At 40.6% G+C, this 23,183-nt stretch overlaps 1 protein-coding gene across 1 annotated transcript in view; it reads left to right on the plus strand.

The window, feature by feature from the left end:
• The window catches only part of CFB (complement factor B), a 2,501,566-nt gene that overhangs the window by 2,229,905 nt on the left and 248,478 nt on the right, over positions 1 to 23,183 (plus strand). Inside the window, exon 17 of the mRNA XM_044082138.1 lies at positions 17,432 to 17,562. Coding sequence (XP_043938073.1) covers positions 17,432 to 17,562 — 131 coding nt within the window. The remainder of the gene's footprint in view (positions 1 to 17,431; positions 17,563 to 23,183) is intronic.

Here is a 23,183-nt window from a genome sequence, read left to right on the forward strand (position 1 = left end):
TCGCAGTGGCACCACCTTCAGCATCTTGCACATGTTGCCTTATAATAGCAATGGCAGCCCCTAACATTTTTTTGTCTCAGTTAAGCTTTTTAAGTTTTCACTTTTCTTTGTATACTGCAGTGTTGCAGTGTTTCTGAGTAAAACATGGGGGAATGTTGTTTGCAGAATTTTAAGTGCTGGGCTGGGCTGGGCTAGTGTACTGCCTGTGTAATTGGCTGATTCTGATTGATTTCACCTAGCAGCTCTGCTAGTTCTCCTTGGTTAACTTCCTACTACTATTTTTCCTTCCTTTTCCCTTTCTGTTTCCACAAGGGGCAGCGCCACACAAACAAGCGCAAACATGCGCACATGAGCGCACATGCATGCACACAGCCTTACACAGGCTTAGGCGGGTGCACATACGTGCACACAGGCTTAGACGGTCTTACACAGGCTTACACGGGCGCACACACGCGCACACAGTCTTACACAGGCTTACACGGGTTTACAGGTGTGCACACGTGCGCACACAGTGTAAGCATCTTTGCAAGAAACTTTGGTGGTAGCCACAGCGTACGCCTTCGGTTTCTGGGTTTCAGTTCAGACAACTAGAGACACACATCTTCCAGTCCTCAGTAACTCACAGCAAACACATGCCACTCTGCTCCAATGAGCTTACAGTCTTTAATACATACCCCCCTCATGATGTCACCTATCTTCTACTCTGTTACTCCCCTAATCCTACTCTTACACTCTAGGGACATGGTTCACATGGCAGGGTAAATTAGGATTCACTATCCTTATACTCATTTGCATAGGATTGCCTACTAATGCTTGCTTACATCTCTCACTGAGCTTCCCCCCTTAGCAACCACTACTCAGTAGCCATGTTGTCTTCAGCCTGCCATTCACTTGCATGGCAGATGGCTGTTTCTAATAAAATGCTTATTTTTCACTTTTAATTTTTTTTCTGGTTTTTAGTGCGCCTCAAGTTTGCGTGCCGCTGTGCTACGCTTAAACATTGGAGATCGGGGGTAAAAAAATAATTATTATTTTTTATTATTTTGCAACACATATAAATGCCAATGGCCTTATATTTGGCCATTGGCATGCTTCCTCAACTGGATGCATCCTTTATTTGGAGCTGTCATTGCTCCCTTTAGCTATTTGCAGATCGGTACTCCGTTAACAATCAAGTCAATTTCTGCAGATAACACTACTCTTACACGGACAGGTTAGTGGTTCCTGGATCTCAAATTTACCTCATTTGCAAAGCTTTTAGCAGCAAATGAGGTAATTTGCATACCATAACACTGTCCGTGCAAGAGTAACTTTAGAAGCTCTCATGCACGCCCCTACTGGCTATTGCTGAATCGCTCGGCAGACATATTGCCTGTCTGCAGTCTTACACTGTTCTTACACTCTGTGCAAGCCTTCGTAAATCCGGCCCATAATGAATAATAAATTAAAAAATATAGTTTTTGTATCAGAAATAAAAATTTCCAAATCTGAATAATAAATGTGGAACTCTGGGAATGACAAACTATTTATGATCATGATTGTAAGTGTTTACATAATAAAATGAAGAAAAAAAAACAGTAGAGCTCTGAATCACTCCATTTTTAACTTGGCAGGGGAATTATTTTAGTTTATTTTGTTTAGTCTTAGAAGAGGCATGTAAAAGCAACTATCAGTCAATGCAGATTCCTTGGTTACTTAATTTTCTGCCTTCAAAAAATAAATCATTCTCTGACCCTGTCTGCAGCCTGCTGCCTTCTCATTCATTAAAGGAGTTAGGGAAAACATTACTGTTTTGTAAGGTAAGAAATACATATCTAGTTATGCTAACATGTTAAATCTCAACTAAAATTGAGCATAAATAGTACTGACATTTAAATACAGTTTTAACAGGGCTGGGAAATTGCCAGTTCTACAGAGAAAAATTAGTCATGGTAAACATGTACAGTTTGGGGTCCCGAGCACACTCCAGAATACAAGGAATGCATCAATAGTGTCTTGTATCTATAAAAAAGATAATCTGTTATAGACTGTTAAGGGAACATGATCATGTTATTTTTACCCTAGGCAGGACACTGGACTGGGGCCTCCCATCATGACCTCGTCATCCCCTCTCATCATGTAAAGACCATACCAATATCTCACTATATGGCTGTCTTGCTCCAATTACCATGAAACACTGTTCGAACTAGTCTTTACTTTTACAGTGATTCTACTTTTAGAGTGACTACACAGATTCAAATTTTAACCTTTTATTTCAAGTTTCATACATCGGCTGCAGTGGTGCAGCGGTTAGCATTGTCACCTCACAGCAAGAGGTACTCCGGTTTGATTCTCAGCTGGAGAGCCTTCTGTGCGGAGTCTACCATGTTGGTAGGTGTGTGTGTGTGCCTTCTGTGAAGGTTGGGTGCCAAGCTGGCAACTTGACACCGTGAAAAATTCAGTGCCAATCAATCTGCAGACCGGTGATCCACTGTGGCGACCCCTAACTGGGAAAAGCCAAAAGACATTGCTTATTTAAAGTTTCATACAACAAAAACATTGAGAGGTAGGTATTTGCCAGCCAGACAAACAAAAAATTAATATTGCAAACAGATGTAGCATAAGCAACAACAAGTCTCGCTTTCCTTGAGAGATAAGACTCGCATTGAAGTGCATCTGGCTTGCTACTGAACAAAAAGAGGCATATGCAGGGATTCACAGTCAAGTATTTTATAGGGAAGCACTAATGAGTGGCTATGTATATTGTGGAGGATTCATTTCAGACAGAATGTGTAAGGCATAATAACCATGCAAAGTGAATTCCCCAATTAGTGTTGCACACCCACACAGTGCTTGTCTGTGTATCCCAGTCACAGTTTTCCCATGGAATGTTTGTGCCTTACACATGAAAATAAAGTTTTTGACCTCCACATTTTATGACCACGTTCAAGTGACAATAGTAAATGGTGGAGGAGCCTGTGTAGGACTGCATTTAGGTTATATATGTACATTGTAGTATATTTCTTGCAAATTTTAACATTCTAAACAGGAGTGTCAGCACTATGTAACTGCTAACACAAAACATTGTGCAAGATTTGACATTGTAAAATACACCAAGAAGCAAAGTGCAATACTGAACACATTCTTTGCTCAATATTTGACATATTAAACATATCATGAGGTAAAAATGTAAACTTATAATACTGAGCCAACATTTTATGCAAAAATTCTAAACATACGTACAAATAAAATAATGTAAACAGTAAACAATGTACTGAAAAGTTGCCAAATAAGAAAAATGACCATGAGATTATTGCACATTACAATTATCCACATTAGTGGGTGCAATATATTAAAAATAAAATGATCCTGTGTGCATCTTTAATCACCACTAACTTTATGTGGCTACAGTCTATATTCAGCATTTGACATACTAAACGCATCAAGAGGTAAAAATGTAAACTGGCAATACTGAACAAAATACTTTGCGCAAAATATTCTAAACATACTCAGTCAAAGAATGCCAGACAGTATTTAACAAATTACAGTAGCCAAATTAGAAAAAGGACCCTGGTATGTCTTCAAATTGCACTTACCATTCACATTACAAGGTGCAATATATAAAAAATAAAATGACCCTGTGTGCATCTGAAATTGCTACTTAGCTATATCTGGCTACAAGTGCAGTAGGTTCATATAATGTGTGGACTGTCATTCCTCATAAGGGGTTTGTATACATTACAGTTCAGTATTACTTCAAGCATGAAGAATACTATAGCAGTGTCACCGTGTGTGGGGAAAAAAAGTTTGGAATGAATTTTCTTAACGTTTGGAATGAATTTAAAAATTAAACATTGTGGAAGGAAACTCAAGCTTAGACATAAAGGCAAGGCTAGGAGTGTAAGGTGGTGCTACTGTTTTAGACATTATGCTTAACTTAGTGAATGAAATATGCAATGTTGAACACAAGTTTTATAGCTTTACTTTATGTGATTTTCATTTTGAGAAAGCATCCACCAGATCATCAAACTCTGTTTGACCAAAGCCGTTTCCACTGCTAGCAAAGTTAAAGAAGATAACTGTCCTTGGCCCATGGATTTTTTCTTTCACTTTTTATCCTTTTTTATTTAAACAAGAGAAGGAACTCTCCCCACTGCCACTGGCAGCAGGCATACACAAGAATCCATGGAGCAGAGTTTCAACACTGAGGAATGTTTCCTGTTGGTCATGGTCAGCAATATACTGTCTCATTGAAGCAGGGCTGTCTATGCAAGGCTGTAGGATTAAAGAGGAGAACTGCAAGAATTATTCTGTGAAACAGTCTTCCGGATCATCTGCAAGGTGTTTTTGTAAGCTTTTTGCACAGCTGCATAATTTATTGTGTGTCATTGGTAATTTCAAGTTTAAAATTCTAAAGTGGCTATGAAGTACTTCATAGGACTGGGTTCTTCTACAGCTAGACTTTCTGTAATTACGTTAAATGTCTCAAAGATGAATTTGTCTCTTGCAGAGAAATCTTGTTCAGTGGTTTGTGTTTCATCGTGGAATAGTTTTGGTTTCCTTGTTTGTCTTCCTTCAGCTGCATAGCTATGGTTGGTAGTCATTTCTTTGGCTTCCTTTTCATAGAAATCAAATGAATCTCTCATTTTTTTTTATTCATTTAGCAAGCTATAAAGGGTAACCACTTCAACAAGAGAGATTTTCATGTTTTGCAAATCCTTGCCTGTTGCATCCAATCTTTTCAGTACATTTCCCCACACAGCAAGAACATTTTCAGAAGTATTTAGTTTGTCTGCCAGAACTTTTGCCTTATGCCACACACCTGCTTGTTCATTAGTAGACCTCCCCAGCAACCCGAGTGCTTCAGTGGCATAAATGAAACCTCTCCGCAATGCTTTTGCCACATCAGCATGAGCAGCCCATCTTGTTGAATACAGTTGCATTACAGAAGGATTTTCAGGAACATTCTTAAGTGGGTGATTCAGAATTTCCCACCTGGGGGTTGAACTTGAGAAAAATGTGTAAGCATGTTCCAAAAGGTTAAAGAAAAGCACAACTTTTGCACAAGACTCTGCAGCACATGTTCCTGCTAGATTTAGTGACTGTGCTGAGCAGGGTATATACTCTGTCAGTGGATTGATAGCACATAGTCTAGCTTGTAAGCCAATGTATTTACCAGACATGTTGCTAGCATTATCATAGCTCTGGCCTTGGCAGCTGTGAATGTCAATATTTTTCTCAGATAGTACTGACAAAAATGTCTTTTCCAGGTGTTCTGCTTAATGAGAGTGAATAGGAACAAATCCCAGGAATCTTTTCACAGACCCATCTTTCCTGACATATTGTATAACAATTGATAGCTGGTCAGTATGGCTGAGATCTGGTGTCAACAACAAGAAAAAATAATTGGCCCGTTTGACTTTCTGCACTATTGTGTCCACAGCCTTGGCTCCCATTAGCTTTATAAATTCCTCAACTATAGTTGGGGACAGGTCGCTGCTAATTCCTCTTCCTGCACCTCCATACTTCTTAATTTTTTCATCAAAAAAAGGACCAAACTGAGAGGCGTTCGAGACAACCCAGAAAAATTTTATTGTGTGTGGAACCAAACAACCCATCAGGCCCACTAAATGGTAGACTACGTTCAACAAGGAACTTTATCACTGCAACAACCCATCCTAATACTTCTTTCCAGTAATTTTGTTCAAGACCTACTTGTTCCACAAGGGCATAGTCTATCCAGCTTTGATGATGTGCTCCTTCCTTAAATCTGAAGACACATTTGTAGTGATCAGCAGAGTTTTCATGTTCATGAAATCTTGTTGCTGCTTTCTTCCAGTCATTAAAGCCTAATATAACAAGAGCATGAGGTAAAGTACTGTATAGTTTACAAGACACAGAACACAGTTACTGTTGATGGTGAATAGATTAGCCAATTACGGGAAATAGCTTAATTATTGCTTTTTTCATAATATACAGTTCAGGGCTGAAATACGTAGTATTGCAGAAGGATAATATCTAGAATTTATTGCAACTTTTATAAGCAGTCATTAAGTGTAGCAATTAGGAAAATAGATTACATACTTGAAATGCAGAGCTTACCCAGCAATCCTACATGTTATCTTTAGTAGCAAATTACACGTATGTGCGGCATAACTGCTTTAACATGCTATAAAACTAAGCAATGTAGTAAATGAAATATGAATATTTGGATTATGAAAGTTCAAAAAAGGACTTACAAATATTAGCAAAAGTAAAGCACAGTTAATGTAATTTTCTGTAAACTTTATACTCTATTCTTATAATGGAGAAAAAAAATCAGATTATGTTAAGGGTCATGCTGAATGTTGACTTTGCTTTCTGAAATAGATAGATAGATAGATAGATAGATAGATAGATAGATAGATGATAGATAGATAGATAGATAGATAGATAGATAGAGGAGAGAAGTTTCTGTTTTAGAATGTCCGGAATGTTTCATAGGGGCTTGACCTTCTATGAAACCATGAAAAATAATTTATCTCAGCAGAAAATGCAATACTGATAAAATCTGAGTAATTTGTTTTGGACTTGATGAATGGTCTTAAAATCATGACTAATTGAATAAACTGTGTTTTTTTTTTCTTTTTCTAGACAGAAAGACAGCATCAGTGTCAGCGTGCAAAGTATAATCATATTAAAGTAGTTTTTACCTGGAGCCCACTAGGGTCAATAGCCTAGTAACCTCCTATGATCCAAAGATCTCTTAGAAGTCTTAAATTAAACATTTAAAAATGCCTGGTATCCTGATGTTTCCTTCTTTATTTTCAAAGTGATCCTGTTTTCATCCATCTACAACTTTGTAACTATTCTAGTATAATTTTCAAGTCCAGTGTTGGAAATTTCATACTAGTAATTATGATTAAATAATCAAAAATATAATTCTGCTGTTGTCCATGTAATGCTGATAGTTTCCATAAATCAGTCATCTTAATTGCAATGTTTTCATTTGAAGAATTAAGTAAAAGCAAATCCTTAGTTAAGTTTCTGTAAGAATATAAAACTATAGATATTTTTCAAACATATTCTTAAGATGTGTGCTTTTTCTTGTTTCACTTTTGAGAGCTTTCGTTTGATAAGGTATGAAAGTTTTGACACTAATTGCTAAGCTGTATTACTTAGGTTCATAGGTGTGTACTAGGCTAATGGCCCTGGAGCCTTTACAAGCCTAGCCCATAGGATTACCCTGACATCATGCCAGCTGACCTTAGTTCCCAGTGCCTCTGTCAAGTAGAGTCACTGGAGTGATCCCCGGGGTGAATTTTCTATTTCCCATCCACTCGTCAAGATTTCTCTTGAAGAGGGCCATTGAGGCACTGTGCTTGGCATGTATGGGAAGTCTATTCCATAGCATGGGCAGTCTCTGGGTTATGAACCTGTTCCTCCAGCTTATTCTGTTGATTGTGGTAATGAGGTTGAGGTCTAAAGAGCATGTAGTGCGGCGGGATTGGGATTTCTTTAGCTGTAGCATTTCTAACAGGGCTGAGTTAGACATGGCTTTGTAAGTCAGGCAGAGATCGCCTCTAAGTCGGTGATATGAGACAGAGAATAGGTGAAGTTTTTTGAGTCTGTCCATAAAGGACAAGTGTTTAAGGCCTAGGATCCTCTTTGTGAGGTACTTTTACGGCCTCTCCAGTTGTTGCCGGTGTCTTGTGAGGTACATGCCAAATGGGGCATTGTACTCGATGACTGGCCTAATGAGGGAAGAGTAGAGGGAGACAATGACCTCTTTCTTCCTGGATGCAAAACCCTTAGTGATGAGATGTGCCACATAGAAAGACTTTCTGAGCACAGTAGCAATGTGGTGGTCAAAAGAGAGGTTGCTGTCAACCTGTGTTCCCAGATCTCTTATAATGCCTACTCTGTTCAGTGGACTACTATCGATGTGGTAATTCATGGGAATTGAGTTTATCCCAAAGGGGATGACGACACATTTTTTGGCATGGAGCTTAAGGCCATGGTTCTGAAACCAGTCGTTGGTCTCAGTGAGGCCTTTCCATAAGATGTCAACATCACTTGGGGAGTTAATTATGGCACCCAACTTGCAATTGTCTGCGAACCTTGTCAGCCAGAGTCCCTTCATGTTGGCCTGGACTTCAGAGAAGTAGATACCAAACAGCAGAAGACCCAGGACCGAACCCTGCGGGACTCCACTCGTGACTGGTCAGCAGTCTGACTTGGAGTCAGCTACTTTCACACTGTGGGTTCTATCTGTGAGCCAGTTTGCAACCCACCTAGTGATATAGGGGTTGATGCCTAGCTTAGTGAGTTTTTCTATGATTCCTGAGTGGGGAATGGTATCAAAGGCCTTGGCCAGATCAAGGTAGGCTGTATGAACCACCTTGCCTTCATCCACAGCTCTGGTGACGGACTCAAAGAAGTCGACCAGGTTGAGCAGGCATGATCTACCCTTCACAAAACCAAACTGTGTGGGATCCAGAGTTTGGAGATTCTCTATATCCTTGTTTATTAGATCCATAATGATGTGTTCCATAGCTTTGCATATCAGACTTGTCAGGCTAATGGGGCGATAGTTCCCAGGGTCTGTAGTCGCTCCTCCTTTGTGGAGAGTGCGCCATTCGGTAGGGACAAAGCCTGAGATGAGGGTGTGATTGAACAGGGCACACAGGTGAAGTGCCAGTTCACTCTGTAGTTCATGTAGAACACAGCCAGGGATATTGTCAGGTCCCATAGAAGCTGTATTCTTTGCCTTGGACAGTGCTGTTTTAACCTGTGCAGCAGTAGTACTGGGTGCCTGGCAATCTACTGGTATTGTGATTGGTCCTTTGTTGGGGGAGAGGGGTAAAGTTGGCATTGAATCTGTCGGCCAGTATATTGGCAATATCTATTGGCTCAGTATAGGAGGTGTGCTATTGTGCAATAGCTCCGAGCAAATCTGGGTATTGCCGTGGAGATTCTTTACATAACTATAGAAGGCCTTGTTGTTGTCTTTACTATCTGCTGCAATTCTGTTTTCATAGCTAGCTTTAGAGGATTTGATGAGGGATCTCAACTTTTTGTTGAGGCTGATAAGGGAGTATGTTAAGTTGTCCAATCTCACCTTCATTCTTGATGGATGGGTTTGGAGCTGATCCTCGGCTCCGACTCGGCCACTTACTATAGCTTGAGAGCTCTTTACTGGCTCGAGGCTACCCCTTATCCCAGAATGCCCAGCATCAGCTACCTAGATCTCGTTTGCCGCTTTAGCTGCGAGTTTGCGATCAATACTAGCTCAGGCTTAGTATAATTGTTTTCTCTTTTAAACTCAAATATTGTGCTTAAAATTTGATATATAATTCTTCTCTTGTAGTAGTTTGTAAGTTTCTTTTATTGTAAACCCCTTATCTCTTTTTTGTGCTGTGTTGGCCATCGCCCCTTAGTCACTAGGCCTTCTGTTATTCCCTGAACTCGTTTAACTTAGAGAGTCCCCCCCCCCCTTAAGGACAGCCGTTTAAGTTAGAGGCTCTCCTTTAAGGTCTTTATTAATTTTTGGTTCTCTATTGTAGTTTGTCTTTTTACTAAAATGTCTAAAGAAGTTAAAACCTCTGGTTTTAAAAAGTGTGACTCATGCTGTCAGAAGATGTCTCTGACAAATGGGCACACTAGTTGTGTTTACTGCTTGGGGGCTCTGCACCTGAAGGACTCTTGTGCTATTTGTCATGCCTTTAGTCTAAGAGTCCTGCAGGAGCAGAAAAACAAGCTTATCCTCTGTGTATTGTTAAAACGGGATTCTCCGGCTAAAGCATCTCAGCCAGTGAAACCTTTGAAACCAGTCATGCCATCGGCTCCATTTTCAGGACCGACCTGTGAGCTTGACAAACCAAGTGTGTCGGTGCTAGCTGGCACCGACAAGACTACCCCTCCATCGACTCCAACTGTTGCTTCAGAGCCGTCTTGTAGCCACAGAAAGAGCTAGGTCTCCTTCTTTGGAGCCGATTCGCTCGGTGCCACAATCACCATTACTTCAAAGCAAGTACAGTCATCGCTCATCTTCCCACTCTTCTTGATCCTCAAGGTTATCAGATCAGGATGTGGAGAGAGCGGTCAGTAGGTTGCTTAAGTCACAAGCCCTTGCAAAAATGCTTTCGAGCCCGCCTCAACAGGCTTTGGCTCCATCCACTTCTTTTTTGATTCCTCCTCCGACTATGCTTAGTCTGGAGCTGGAGTCCACTGGCGCTCTGATAGAGTTTTTTCCGGCTCCGATGACATCCTCATTGGCTCCGATTATCTCGATTCTTCCTCTCATCGAGGTATCTGGGCATCGAAGCTCTCTTGTTGGCTCCGAGGGGGGAAGTGGCATCGGACCCTTGTCCGACCCCACTCTCCCTCTCGGAGCATCGGCTCAGTTGAGCTCGGCTCCCACATTGGCCTCAGAGCAGTCGCCCTCAGCACAGGGTGATATTCCTGTCTCTTCGGAGCTGGACCCCTCCTTGGGTCGAGACTGTGACGCCTTCGAGGTCATGCGGAGAGTGCTGTCCCCACAGATGGCTCCACTATCGGTTCCATCGGCTCCATTCCCCTCAGTGCCTGTGACAACCTCTGCTCCTCCTCCAGCCCCAAAGCTTAGGGAACCTATGCCCCAGGACACCCCATTGGGTGAACCCTCTTCTTCCAAAACCTCCCCAGAGCATTCTGAGCAGGCTTTCCAGAAGAAAAAGGGCAAGAGGAAGCACCAAGACTCCCCTGAGTCTGTCATCTCAGATACAGACCTGGATGAATTGGAGGGGTCCCCAAGGTCCCTCTCTGAAGATGTTTCCTTTTCGGACATCCTTGAGATTCTCAGGCAGAGGTGTAGCTGGACTTCCCTAGCCCCCTCCGAGGACAAGTCTGTATACCTGGACGCATTTGGTTCCCAACCTTCCACCTCCTCATTAAGCTTGTCTTACATATACATTTGCTTTTACCAGTTTTTAGATTATTCAACATAAATGTATATAGCAATATATTTATTTATGTATCATGTATAATTATACAATTTATTTATGTATTTATAAACATTTTTTAACAATGTTTTATTATATTCAGTAGGCACAATATTATTCTTTGTATTCATTCACTTTTTATATATATAATGAATAGTATTTTATATTCTTTATACTTTTTACATTTTGCTTTGCTTTGACATATAGTGAAATGGAATCAAGTGTTATTAATCAATTAATTATTCAATTTTATAATTGATTAGATTGGTATTTAAGGGCAGTTCATTTTTGAAAAAGATGGATTCTGATGAAGTCTTATAGATGAAAGCGCGCTCAATCCTACTGTGCTTGGTTGCTGTTTGTCTAATAAATTTGTGTTTTACATCTGAGGAATATACGTTTTGTTGTGTTACGATACATACAAAGGAGGAGACCCTTTATGGTACATGCTAGCGGAGGTGTTTATGGTGTTGGTGTTTTTCTTGACGTGGAGAAGAGGTGTTTAGGTACAAGTCTGTATACCTGGACGCATTTGGTTCCCAACCTTCCACCTCCTGGGTGTCTCCACCTTTTGATCCACTCATGTCTGAAGTGTCTCAAAAGGCTTGGTCAGCTCCAGATTCCATGGAACCTGTCCCGAGGAGACCCAATAAATTCATCACAGCTCCCCAAGACAAACAATTCTTAACTAAAGGTGTCCCAGTTGATGCCATGGTGGTAGCAGCAGCCACAAAGAGAGAGTTAGCTGAAACCTCCTCATCTGTCCATCCACTGAACAAAGACTCTCGTATGATGCACAGATATGGGAAGAGAATGTTTTCATCAGCGACCTTCTCCCTTAGGTCCCTGAACTATCTTTCCCATTTTACTAGGCTTCAGAGCGATCTCAAGAGCTTGGAGATACCCTACAAGATCCCACAGCTGAGGGAGCTTCAGCCAAGGTAGCTACCCAGCTTGCGACTCTTAATTCAATAGTTAACTCCTCTATGAGGCTTATTTCATACGCAGCCAATGGAGCGAGTAGAGCTGCAGGAACAGGAGTCGCTCTTAGTAGACATTCTTGGCTGCAGCTGTGTCAGTTTGCGGAACCTTTCAGAGCATCCTTCACCAATACCCCCTTTGATGGCTCATCTCTCTTTGGGCCTCAGGTGAAAGACACTCTTACCAGGTGCCAGCAGGAAGGCAAGACGCTCTCTGATGTCGGAGTCGATTTTTCCACTCCTACCAGACCATACCCAAGAGGTCAGAAGGGTGGAAAGATGTGGTTTCGAAAATCCCAGAGACCCTTGCCTGATGCACGTGGTGAATTTTCCCCCAGGAGCAGAGGGGGAAATAGTAATTATGTAAATAATAAACCGGCTCAGCTCCCCAGACACTGCAAACTTATTATATACAAGTTTCTGGTGTTACATTGTGTCGGCTGGGAAATAGTAACTATGGCAGATGCCGCCCTTGTGGCAGAGGGGGTCTGCAAAATCAGGGTGACAGAGATATGTTCTCTTCCAAACCCTATCAACATCCCTGAAGGGATGCCCGACTGCTGAACTCTGGAGGCAGTCGGGGGAAGGCTTTCATTGTACCCAATCACCTGGCAAAATATTACACAACACAAATGGGTACTAGCCATTATATCCGGAGGTTACAAGATTCCCTTTCATCAACCCCCTTTTGTTTAAAAAGCAATCCATCCCAGAAGTTTCACCCAATCTAACGGATCAAGCAGTCACAGAAGTTTCAAGACTGCTAGAAAAAAGGGCCATCCAAGAAGTCCCCGCAGACCAAGTAGGATCCAGAACTTACTCAAGATTCTTTTTAGTGCCCAAAAAGACAGGGGACTGGAGACAAATTCTGGATCTCAGCAGGTTAAACAAATCTGTACAAAAAGAAAAGTTCCGGATGGTAGCACTGCAGTCCATTCTCCCCTTTCTGGGTCAGGACAATTGGATGTGCTCCATAGATCTTCAGGACACGTACTATCATATAAAAATGGACAGACGGTCCAGGAGATTTCTATGCTTCTGGCTAGGGGCCAGTCATTACCAATTCAGAGCTCTACCCTTTGGTCTCACCACAGCCCCCAGGGTGTTCACCAAATGCATCGCAGTAGTCACGGCTCACCTGAGACGTCTAGGATTTCAGGTGTTTCCTTATCTGGACGACTGGCTCCTCACTGCTACCACCAGGCAACAACTTATAGAGGCATGAGATTACACCATCACATCCTGTGCTCAGCTAGGCATCACAATAAACTTTGAAAAATCTGCCTTGTTGCCCTGTCAGTTTATTACATACATAGGAGCAGAGCTAAACACAAGACAATTGATTGTAAAATTGCCTTAGGAAAGAGTTTCCATTATTTGAAAACAGGTGTCACTTCTCCTGAGGAGCAAAAGAATTCAAGTCAAATATGTTCTTCAAGTTCTAGGGTCCATGGCAGCAGCCATTCTTCTAGTTCCCTTAGCACGCTTTCACATGAGAATCCTTCAGTGGCTTCTTTTCACACAATGGTCCTTCCAGGAATTACCCCTGTCTCACATGATGCTAATTACAGAATTTTGCAAAAGACACCTTTCCTGGTGAATGGTCTCCCCACTAGTTACTCAGGGCAGACCTTTCATGAAACCCCATCCGGTTGCCACAGTGACCACGTATGCTTCCCTGATAGGGTGTGGGGGGGGGGTCATTATCTAGGGAAGACAGTCCAAGGCACTTGGCAACCTCACGAGTACCACTTGCACATCAGCGTCCTGGAGATAAGAGTGGTGCTCCTAGCATTGCAAGCTCTTCAAGAATCTCTCCCTGCCGGGACTATTGCAATACAGACGGACAATATGTCAGTGGTTTGGTACAACAACAAACAGGGCAGAACCAGGTCTTACCCCTTGTGCCAAGAGGCCCTCAGATTGTGGCAATGGGTGATTTCCTCCTAACATTTTCTGATAGCAATGCATATCCTTGGGACATCCAACGTAATAGCGGACAGGCTCAGCAGGGCTATCCTCATGCCTCACAAGTGGTCTCTGAAACAGGAAATTGTGGATCCTATTTTCCACAAATGGGGCCAGCTTTGTTGCGATCTCTTTGGCTCTCCCCTCAACAACAAATGCAACAGCTACTTCTCCCTTGTTCCTCCTCCAGGTCAGACACCCAGGAACGCTCTAGTCCACAATTGGCCTCATGGACTCCTTTATGCATTTCCCCCCTTCCCCTAATTCCAAAAGTCATTCAGAAAGCAAAATCGTTGGGTTGCAAAATGATCCTCATTGCCCCCTATTGGCCTTGACAGATTTGGATTTTGTTCCTTCACCCCCACCTTCTAGCCCAGCCTTGGATTCTAGACCCAGTACCGGACCTCTTGATTCATCAGTCAGGCAGGCTACACCAATCCCTCCAATCTCTTAAGCTCACAGCTTGGTTACTCCACTTCCAATCCTAGCCAGGCTCCCTAATATTTCGCCAGCAGTGCGTGATATTATTGTTTCCTCCCATAAGACAAATACAAGAAAAGTCTATACTAGCAAATGGAAAATATTCTCTTACTGGGCAGAATCCAGGAATTTAGATCCTTTTACAGCTCCTGTACACAAGATTTTGGACTTCAGCAGAACTGTTTCATTCTGGTGCAGCGGCTGCCACCATCAGAGTACAACTGGCTGCCATTTCAAATTTTCATGTCGGAGTTTCTAACTCCAGCATAATGTCTCACAACCTCTGTAAGGCCTTCATGAGAGGTACATCTCTACTTAGACCCCCAGTGAAAGAGCCACTTCCACCTTGGGATCTCAGTTTGGTTCTCGCCTCCTTGATACTGCCACCATTTGAACCAGCAGCATCATGTTCCTTGAAATTTCTCTCTTGGAAAACTCTTTTCTTAGTTGCTATTACTTCTGCCAGACATGTTTCAGAACTTCATGCACTATGTGTTCGCCCTCCATACCTAGTTTTTCACAAAGACAGGGTTTCTCTGAGAACCAACCCATCTTTTCTACCCAAAGTTTGTTCAGACCACAATTTGAATCAGTCCATTGAACTTCCTGTCTTTTTCCCTAATCATTCCAACAAGGCAGAATACAGATTACACCAATTGGATGTGCATAGACAACTGCGTTTCTTTCTCCATAGAACTAAAGAAATTAGAAAATCAGATCAGTTGTTCCTTTCATTTGCTAACAACAAACAAGGCCTTCCAGTTTCTAAAGTAACATTGTCAAAATGGTTATCAGACACCATAGCCCGTACCTACCATTTGCAACAAAAAGATCTTCCAGCAAAACCCAAAGGTCATTCAACCAGGTCAGTAGCTACTTCGGTAGCTTTTCAATCTAGATTACCCATAGATTCAATTTGTGCAGAAGCTACTTGGGCAAATCCTCATGCAGTCATTTCTCATTGCAAAGTAAATGTGGTCTCCCGGGACAGGGCTTCCTTTGTTCCATGGTTCTGAAGAGTCTGTTCTAATGAGCCACCCAGGATTGAGGTGCTTGGGATGCTGTCCCATCCAGCAAGAATGAAGGCGAGATTGGACAACTTAACATAAAGAAGTTATGTACCTACCATAACATTCCATGTTAGTTGTCCTTCATCTCGCCTTCCTTCTTGCATCCCTCCCTCCTTCCCCCTTCCTCGAGGATTGAGAGGAGTTTCTCAATGGTTTCACTGGTTAATTTGTTTTATTAGTTGCTTCCCAACCAAACCATGACAATTAACTGTATATCCAGGTTTATTAATGGATTATCTTCTATAATTATGTCTAGTATGAGCTATCTCAAACGAGATCTGGGTAGCTGACACTGGGCATTCTGGGATAAGGGGTAGCCTCGAGCCAGTAAAGAGCTCTTGAGCTATAGTAAGTGGCTGAGTCGGAGACGAGGATCGGCTCCGAACCCATCCAGCAAGAAGGAAGGCTAGATGAAGGACAACTAACATGGAACGTTATGGTAGGTACATAACTTCTTTTTTTCCAGTCCTGGGACTTCACCTTATTCCGCATCAGTTTCCTCCTTCTGTTGTAGAGTTTGTTTATGGCAGGGGATCACCAGATTGGCTTCCTTTTTTTGGAGGAGAGTGTCTTGGTTCTATTGGGTATGGCGAGAGCCATGCTTTTGTGTACATATTTGTACAGGACATTAATGTATGATTCGGTGGTCATGCAGCTGTTCTCCAACTGCATGTGTGCTGTGAAGTTATCCACCTCTGTTTATAGGAGTCCAAAGTTAGCTTTGGAGAAGTTTTTTATGGTAGTTACCTTTTTCCGGGGGGGGTGGGGGTGGGGGGTGGAATTCCAAGGTGAATAATTTGTGGTCGGATCTAATCAGGGAGGAGTTGACTATTGGTATAGAGCAACAGTCGCTCATGTTAGTAATGACCAGGTGAAGGATGTTGCTACCTCTAGTAGAGGTAAGAACGAGCTGGTCCAGGGCATTGGAATTAATGAATACCAGGAAACATTTGGCAAGTGTATTGGTACATAAGTAGTTTTCCCAGTTAACGGAGGGGTAGATGAAGTTGCCCAGTATGAGAGTGTTAGGTTGGACCCTGATATTCTCCAGGGTGCTTAGGAACATGGAGTATGAGTCTTGGGACATGGTTGGGGACCTATAGCAGGCTATGACCTGAATCGCTGTCTTACCCAGTGTTAGCTGTACCTGAAGTATCTCTGATGCGTTATGTTGGGCTATCAATCTGAAGGTTGCACATCCCTTATGAATATGGAAACACCACCGCCTTTGGAGCTTTGGTCCAAGTTCTGGGGCCGAAAGGTGTGGAATGAGTTATAGCTAGTTAGTGCAGGGGTGCTTTTTGCTGCCTTGAACCAGGTCTCTGTTACAGCACAAATGTCGATGTTCTCCATTTAAGGAGTGCTTCGAGTGAGTGCATTTTGAGATTTAGACTTCTAGCACTGAGCAGCATGACCCTCAGATTGCATTTGTTTGTAGCTGTTACGGTGGTAATTTGGTCTTTGGAACACCGCCTAAAAAAGGCACTATAGGGGTGGCAAGAGCCTTGGCCAGTATCCGGAAGCCCAGGGGTGACAGATGCAGGCCATCTCTTGCAAAGCATCAAGGTCTGTCAGTCATGTCATCCCAGACAGACCGATACTGGATCCCCTTAGAATTACACCAGAAATGTAGCCAATTGTTGAAATCAGTCATTTTCTGCTTGTACTGTGGTATCATTCTGGGTGATGGTAAGAGGCTGCTCAGGGCTAGGGTCATACCTGCCTGGGCTACATAATCCGAGAGCTCCTCCATGTCCTCAATAGTCCTTCAGTGTTGAATGATTTGGTTTCTTGAGTGTTGAAGTAAAACAAGAAGACAACTTCTGGAATGGTAGGCACAGAAACATAATGCTACCATGAGGATGACTGGTTCAGCAGAAATGATAACCTCTGGTTTTATATTTTATATCTTGAACTGAGTCCAATAGTGCTTCATAATGCAAAATACATGATACCTCACACATAATACTTATTTTTTTAACTTTGTTTTCAGATAACGAATTGTTTGATGTGGCAAATCCTGACACATTTTTTGTAGACCATGCAGCGGGTGGTGCAGAGGGGTCTGCAGACTGGACTGCAAATAAAACAAGAAAGCATGTGACAATCAAGAGGGGAGACAGTGTGAGTTTTCACTTGTTAACTTAATTTCTTGCTTGTCATTACAGTCATAATGGTTCGCTATCGAAAAAGAATTTGTGCCTCTTCTGTCTTTTGAAATGCGTTAAATGAGTTAGTGAGACTGTTTAACTGTACATTGCAAGTTATTTGTCATAATGCTGCATAAATTCTTTCCAGCAGGGCACAGTGTTGATACCTTTTAACAGAAGCAACTTTACAAATATATTTATAAACACAAGCATCTGTAGAAATTAGTTTGATACACAAATGGCATATAATTCTTTATAAAACTTGATCTAGCTTATATTGGTGTATAGGTTCATAGGTAGGTACTAGCCTATCTGCCCAAAGGCATTTATAAGCCTAGTCAGAATGTGTTGGCTTTCGTCGCCCCCTTAAATTAGTTCCCTGTGCTTCTGTCCAGCAGAGCCACTGAAGTGATGTTGTGTTGTGTTATACATCTACTTCTGTACTTCTCCTGGCATGGCTGACAATACTTCCTATCGTCACAATCTCTGTGATGTCGATATGTCTTTATTTGTATACGTGTACCATCTGAGTGCTGCTCTTGCTGATTTATGTAATATATTGGAAAAGAGACACTGCAGTTTATCTCACTGTATTTTATTAGAACTTAAAAGTGTCATGTTTCTTTAACAGGAGTGTTGCATTGTCAGTGTTTCAGAAACACATATATGTGTGTGTATGCGTGTATAAATATATATATATATATATATATATATATATAAATGTAGATATAGAGATATTCGATAGATACAGTTATATATATATATATATATATATATATATATATATATATATATATATATCTATATATGGGTCTACTACGGTTGATTGAAAACTCACTTGATTGAAAATGAAATTACTAGGACCACTTCACTAAAAGCTCACTTGACTGAAAACTCACTTGACTGAAACTCATTTCATTGAAAGTTATAAATGGCCTTTTTCCCACTGTGGTGCGACCCGCATATCTTGGTTATTTATTCTCTTTTGGAAACAGTTATTTATTGCACTTGTAAGTATCACTGTGTATTGTTTAAAATGTTTATAATATGTGGGGGCCTACACCCCCCAATGTTTATATTTCTTATTCATTCTGTCCAGTCTGACATTTAGGTCCTTTGAGGCTCTTGTTAGATCCAATCCAGTAACATCAGTGCTCCAGCCTCAAGCCCCTTAAGAGCTTTCCTTCCCATAATGCATTTGCTCCGATTTACCTCAAATCTCATTTGCTGCCATTGTAAATGGGCGCAGATCTGTACATCTAAGTGCTCCTGTGACACTACCAGCCCAGCTATCTGGAATTTTATAAATAATTCTATTTCATTTGTGAATATTGATATGATTTATACAGAACTGTATGTTATGTACTGAGCTTCAAGAATGTAACCACAGCATACCTGCTGGAGCATAGAATATTAACTTAGAAAACTTCAAGAAAATATGTTGAAATTAAGTGCTTTACGATGTGCTATAAAAGTTAGTTTCAGTGCAGCAAGAAGACAGGATGTCTGGAGCTAGAAGTTTTTTCTATTGTCTTGGAGAGAAGTAATTACTAAGTTTAAAATGTAAAGCATTTTATTGCTTTATGACTTCCTAGCAGCTGTACATCTGAGAGATATGTATTTTTAACATAGAGATGTTAAAATTCTATTAGTTTCTGTTTTAGCCTGGTAATTAAAGTCAGGCGACAAAAAGTGATGTCATCCAGGTGAACCCAGCAGTAAAGTCTGATATTAATTTAAGAACTCTCTCATAGACAGACTGGGCATTTTGTATTTTGCCTTGGACTTAGAAAGAACATTCACTCATCATCAACATCTGCATTTACCTTGCTAATAGCAAGTAACTAGGGTACAGTAATTTATTTTAGAGATAGTTAGGAATATAGTAAAGATTAGTTTAGATGTTTTCTGTATTTATTTGAGACTGTCCTGCATTGTTGTTTTAACGTGTTTCCTGTGATTCTGAAGTAACTTTGTTTGTTTTTGAGTATTGTCTTGTTCTTTTATTATTTATTATTAAATATATTTAAACCTATCTTTGTGGCTGATATTTGTGAGACATACATAAACTCTTAGAGTACTTGCATATGTATTTGGTGACACCGTACAGGCATTTGTAAATAGCCTTGCAAGTCTTGGTCAAAACTACCATTTTGATAACAGTAACATTACACAGTAGGATAGCTCACCCTTTGTAATGGCCTTATAGTAGCTGATAAAGAGCTGGTTGGTGTCATTGATAACTACCTTATTGTCTGTGCAGAAGGGGGCATAGCTACTAAACCTGTGCCAGCCTTTCCCGGGAGTGTCTGTGTGTTTGTATATAAATCAAATCTCAAACTGTGTGTGTGTGTGTCAGCTACTTGGGCAGGGACGCCAAGCACTGGTTGGACAGAGAGGGCACTGGAGGTTTTGGCTTGACCACTCGGCTGAGATCTTAACCCTATAGATGTGCCAGTGGGGAGTCTTATTGGGGATCTGGAGAATGAAGCAGAAACCAGCCCTAGACTGACTGTGATCTCTGTGTGCTCTTAAGGGAAATTGTACTTTACTGTGTGTGTACTTGTCATCCTCTCAATGTGTACATCCCTCACTGTTGCTAGTGGTGAGGATTAAGGCTCCTTGATTACTGGGCCAGTGCAGGGGCATCACAGCTCCACTTCTATATTTGAGAATTTTTTGATAGACGTAGTTTTTCAGTATTTTTTCTTATAATACCTAGGCACGTATAGCAATAGGACAGTTTCCTTTCTTTTGGGACTATTTAGAAGTTATAGCTTTTAGTTTTGTGTGTCCCTTCTTCCAAGGTGTTTCCCACCATTGTGGATAGTGTGTTCTTCCAGTTACCTGAGTGATGTTTGAATCTTAGGTTAAGCGATACATATATATATATATATATGTATATGTATATATATATGTATATATATATATATATATATATATGTATATATATATATATATATATATATATATATATATATATATATATATATATATATATATTTATTTATATAATGTGTGTGTGTGTGTGTCTATATATGGATCTACTTCAGTAAATTGAATTAACATAATACCAAAATTAAAATAATTGAGATGAAGAAACCGAAACTTCACAACAACGAAAACGGAAAAAAACTGAAACTTGCAACATCGAATTATGTTAATTTCGTTCTTGTGTATGGTATTGCTATATATTAGCATTATAATTCTACTGGTTTGTACTAAGTTCCAGCAAAAGTCATGGAGGATATTACGTATGACGCACCTGGCACTCTCTCCGATGTCTGCACAAAGAATACAACTGAAATGGAAGGGAAATATTTTTAGAAGGATGTATACATAATTTGGAAAGAACCAGTTATGAGTTTTAGGCACCACTCGGAGCTTCTAAATGTAGATCATGGTACAGTGAGGATTGGGAAATTTACCCTTTTCCCACTGTAGTGCGATCTCAGAGTTGGCATATATAATTTGCAGAGGATGTGGGGGTGCAGGGAGCATCCCTCATTCAAATCCTGCCTTGTTTTAAACTTCATTCTTTATCTCCATGTATTGTTCTTACAATTTCCATTTTTTTCTATGTAATTTGCTCCTACCCTTTTCTATATATCTTTAGATGTGTGTGTGTGTATATATATATATATATATATATATATATATATATATATATAGAGAGAGATATTTGTTTTTGTTTTTTTTACCTTAGGCTAAAAGTGTATGTATTATTCTTTTATTAGTGGTGTACTGTTAGGCTCATAGTTGTTTTTGTATACACACACACACACACACACACACACAAGTCTATATCACTAGAGTTTATTTTTCTCTAAGGATTATACAAACATAGAGTTTTTTTTTTTTTTGTAAAACAAACTACAAGCAATAAAAATATATAAAAAACACTAAGGCCAGTAAGGAGGAGGGAAAGAGGAAGGTTCTGATACAGGCCCCACAACCTCTCCGCAACCCTCTCCTAGCAGCCTCCTTCAGGTCCTGAAGCTCAGGTTGGCTTACTGGACTTCTTTTCTGTGGGCTGCATGCAAGGGTGGAGCCATCACTCCTACCCTATGAAACATGCCCATGATAGGAATGGGGTGCTGACTTCTATCTCTCACCTGGGCCGACTGCAGTTGAGGTGCCCAGGCTCAGGTGGACCAACAGAAGGAGGTAAAAAAAAGCACTCACAAGTAATGGCATGCCATAGCTTTTATTTTATGTTTTGAATGGAATAAATATTATTTATGAATAATGCAAATAATACAATGTATAATGCAAAATAGTAACCTACACAATATGATGTTACATGAATAGTCAGTTTTCATTTTAGTACTGGTCTGCGGGGTTTTCATATTTTCAATTACTATAGTGTATCACTGATCAGTGTAATAGTAATGTATTCATTTTGCATGCTGTCTTTTTAATTTTATGAATACATTTAGCATTGCATTCAGGATCAGGTGACTAACCATGCCAACCATCTTTGAAAGAAACACAGTTCATCTTGATATCATGCCATGATGAAAAAAGGAGAAAGTGTAATTTATAGAAATCACTGCACTTCTTTGTGTACCCAGCATTGTCAAATGCAGGATTATATGTTTGTTTTTCCTATAACTGATGGTGTACTGATTAGTTCAGTAAGAATTTATTTTCTGATCAAGTTGTGCCCCCTCCCCAATTTATCTTTCATTAACAGATTATGGTATTCCAACAGTTAACCTTATAATTTCACTGAAAGTGCAAAAATGTATCAGTGAGGGTAGTTATATTATTTTGCTTCCCTCACTTCCACTCATCTAGCAAAGGATATTAACTGCAGTGGCAATCCTATTTAAAAACCTTAGAAAAAGTAATAAATTCATTTTAAATTAAATAGAATAGTTACAGACACTTTACAACTTCTACAAACACTTTGTACTTCAGAGTGGAAAGGTTAGGAAATTATTAAACTACTTACGGGTCAGGAATGCTGCTGCTATGGCAACTTTGCATTTTGTTCATTTCAGCAGAGCCAAAGCCAGGCAGGTGTAACTCTGGGTGAAATAAGTGGGTAGCATTGTCATTAAGAACTCAATTACTTATAATACTTGAATGTTTGACTGTTGAGGTGAGACTTGATTGCCATAATGGGTAAGGTCTTCACCTCCCAGATACAAAGTATAGGGTTTGAGCCTGACCTACAGTCACTGTCTGTGGATAGTTTGCATGTTTTCCCTATGTCTTGTGGGGTTTCTCCCATTTTTCAAAAACATGCTTCCCAGTTGAACCTGAGAGGTATGCCAACTGAGTACGCCCAAAACTGAGTCATAGACAGCAGCACACATACTCTAGGGTGATTGTGTAGACTAACTGCTTTAGGGTGTCAACTGTGATGTGTAGTTTCCTCTAGATAGAACATGGATCATAGACTGCACAAAATGTCGGGGTATGGGGGGAGAAGAAGCAAAGAAAACTATTAGTCACATTGATTAATGCCACCAAAATTGGTCATGGATATTTGCCGGTGCTTAGTGTGTTGAAGATCTGACCTATGCAGCAGACCCATGCTAACAGAGGGAGGGGTCTGTTTGGCTTTATTGGCCAGTGTGTACCTGC

Source organism: Protopterus annectens, chromosome 9.part0, assembly GCF_019279795.1.
Source record: "Protopterus annectens isolate FY-2018-M chromosome 9.part0, PAN1.0, whole genome shotgun sequence".
In the NCBI taxonomy this organism is placed as follows: domain Eukaryota; kingdom Metazoa; phylum Chordata; order Ceratodontiformes; family Protopteridae; genus Protopterus; species Protopterus annectens.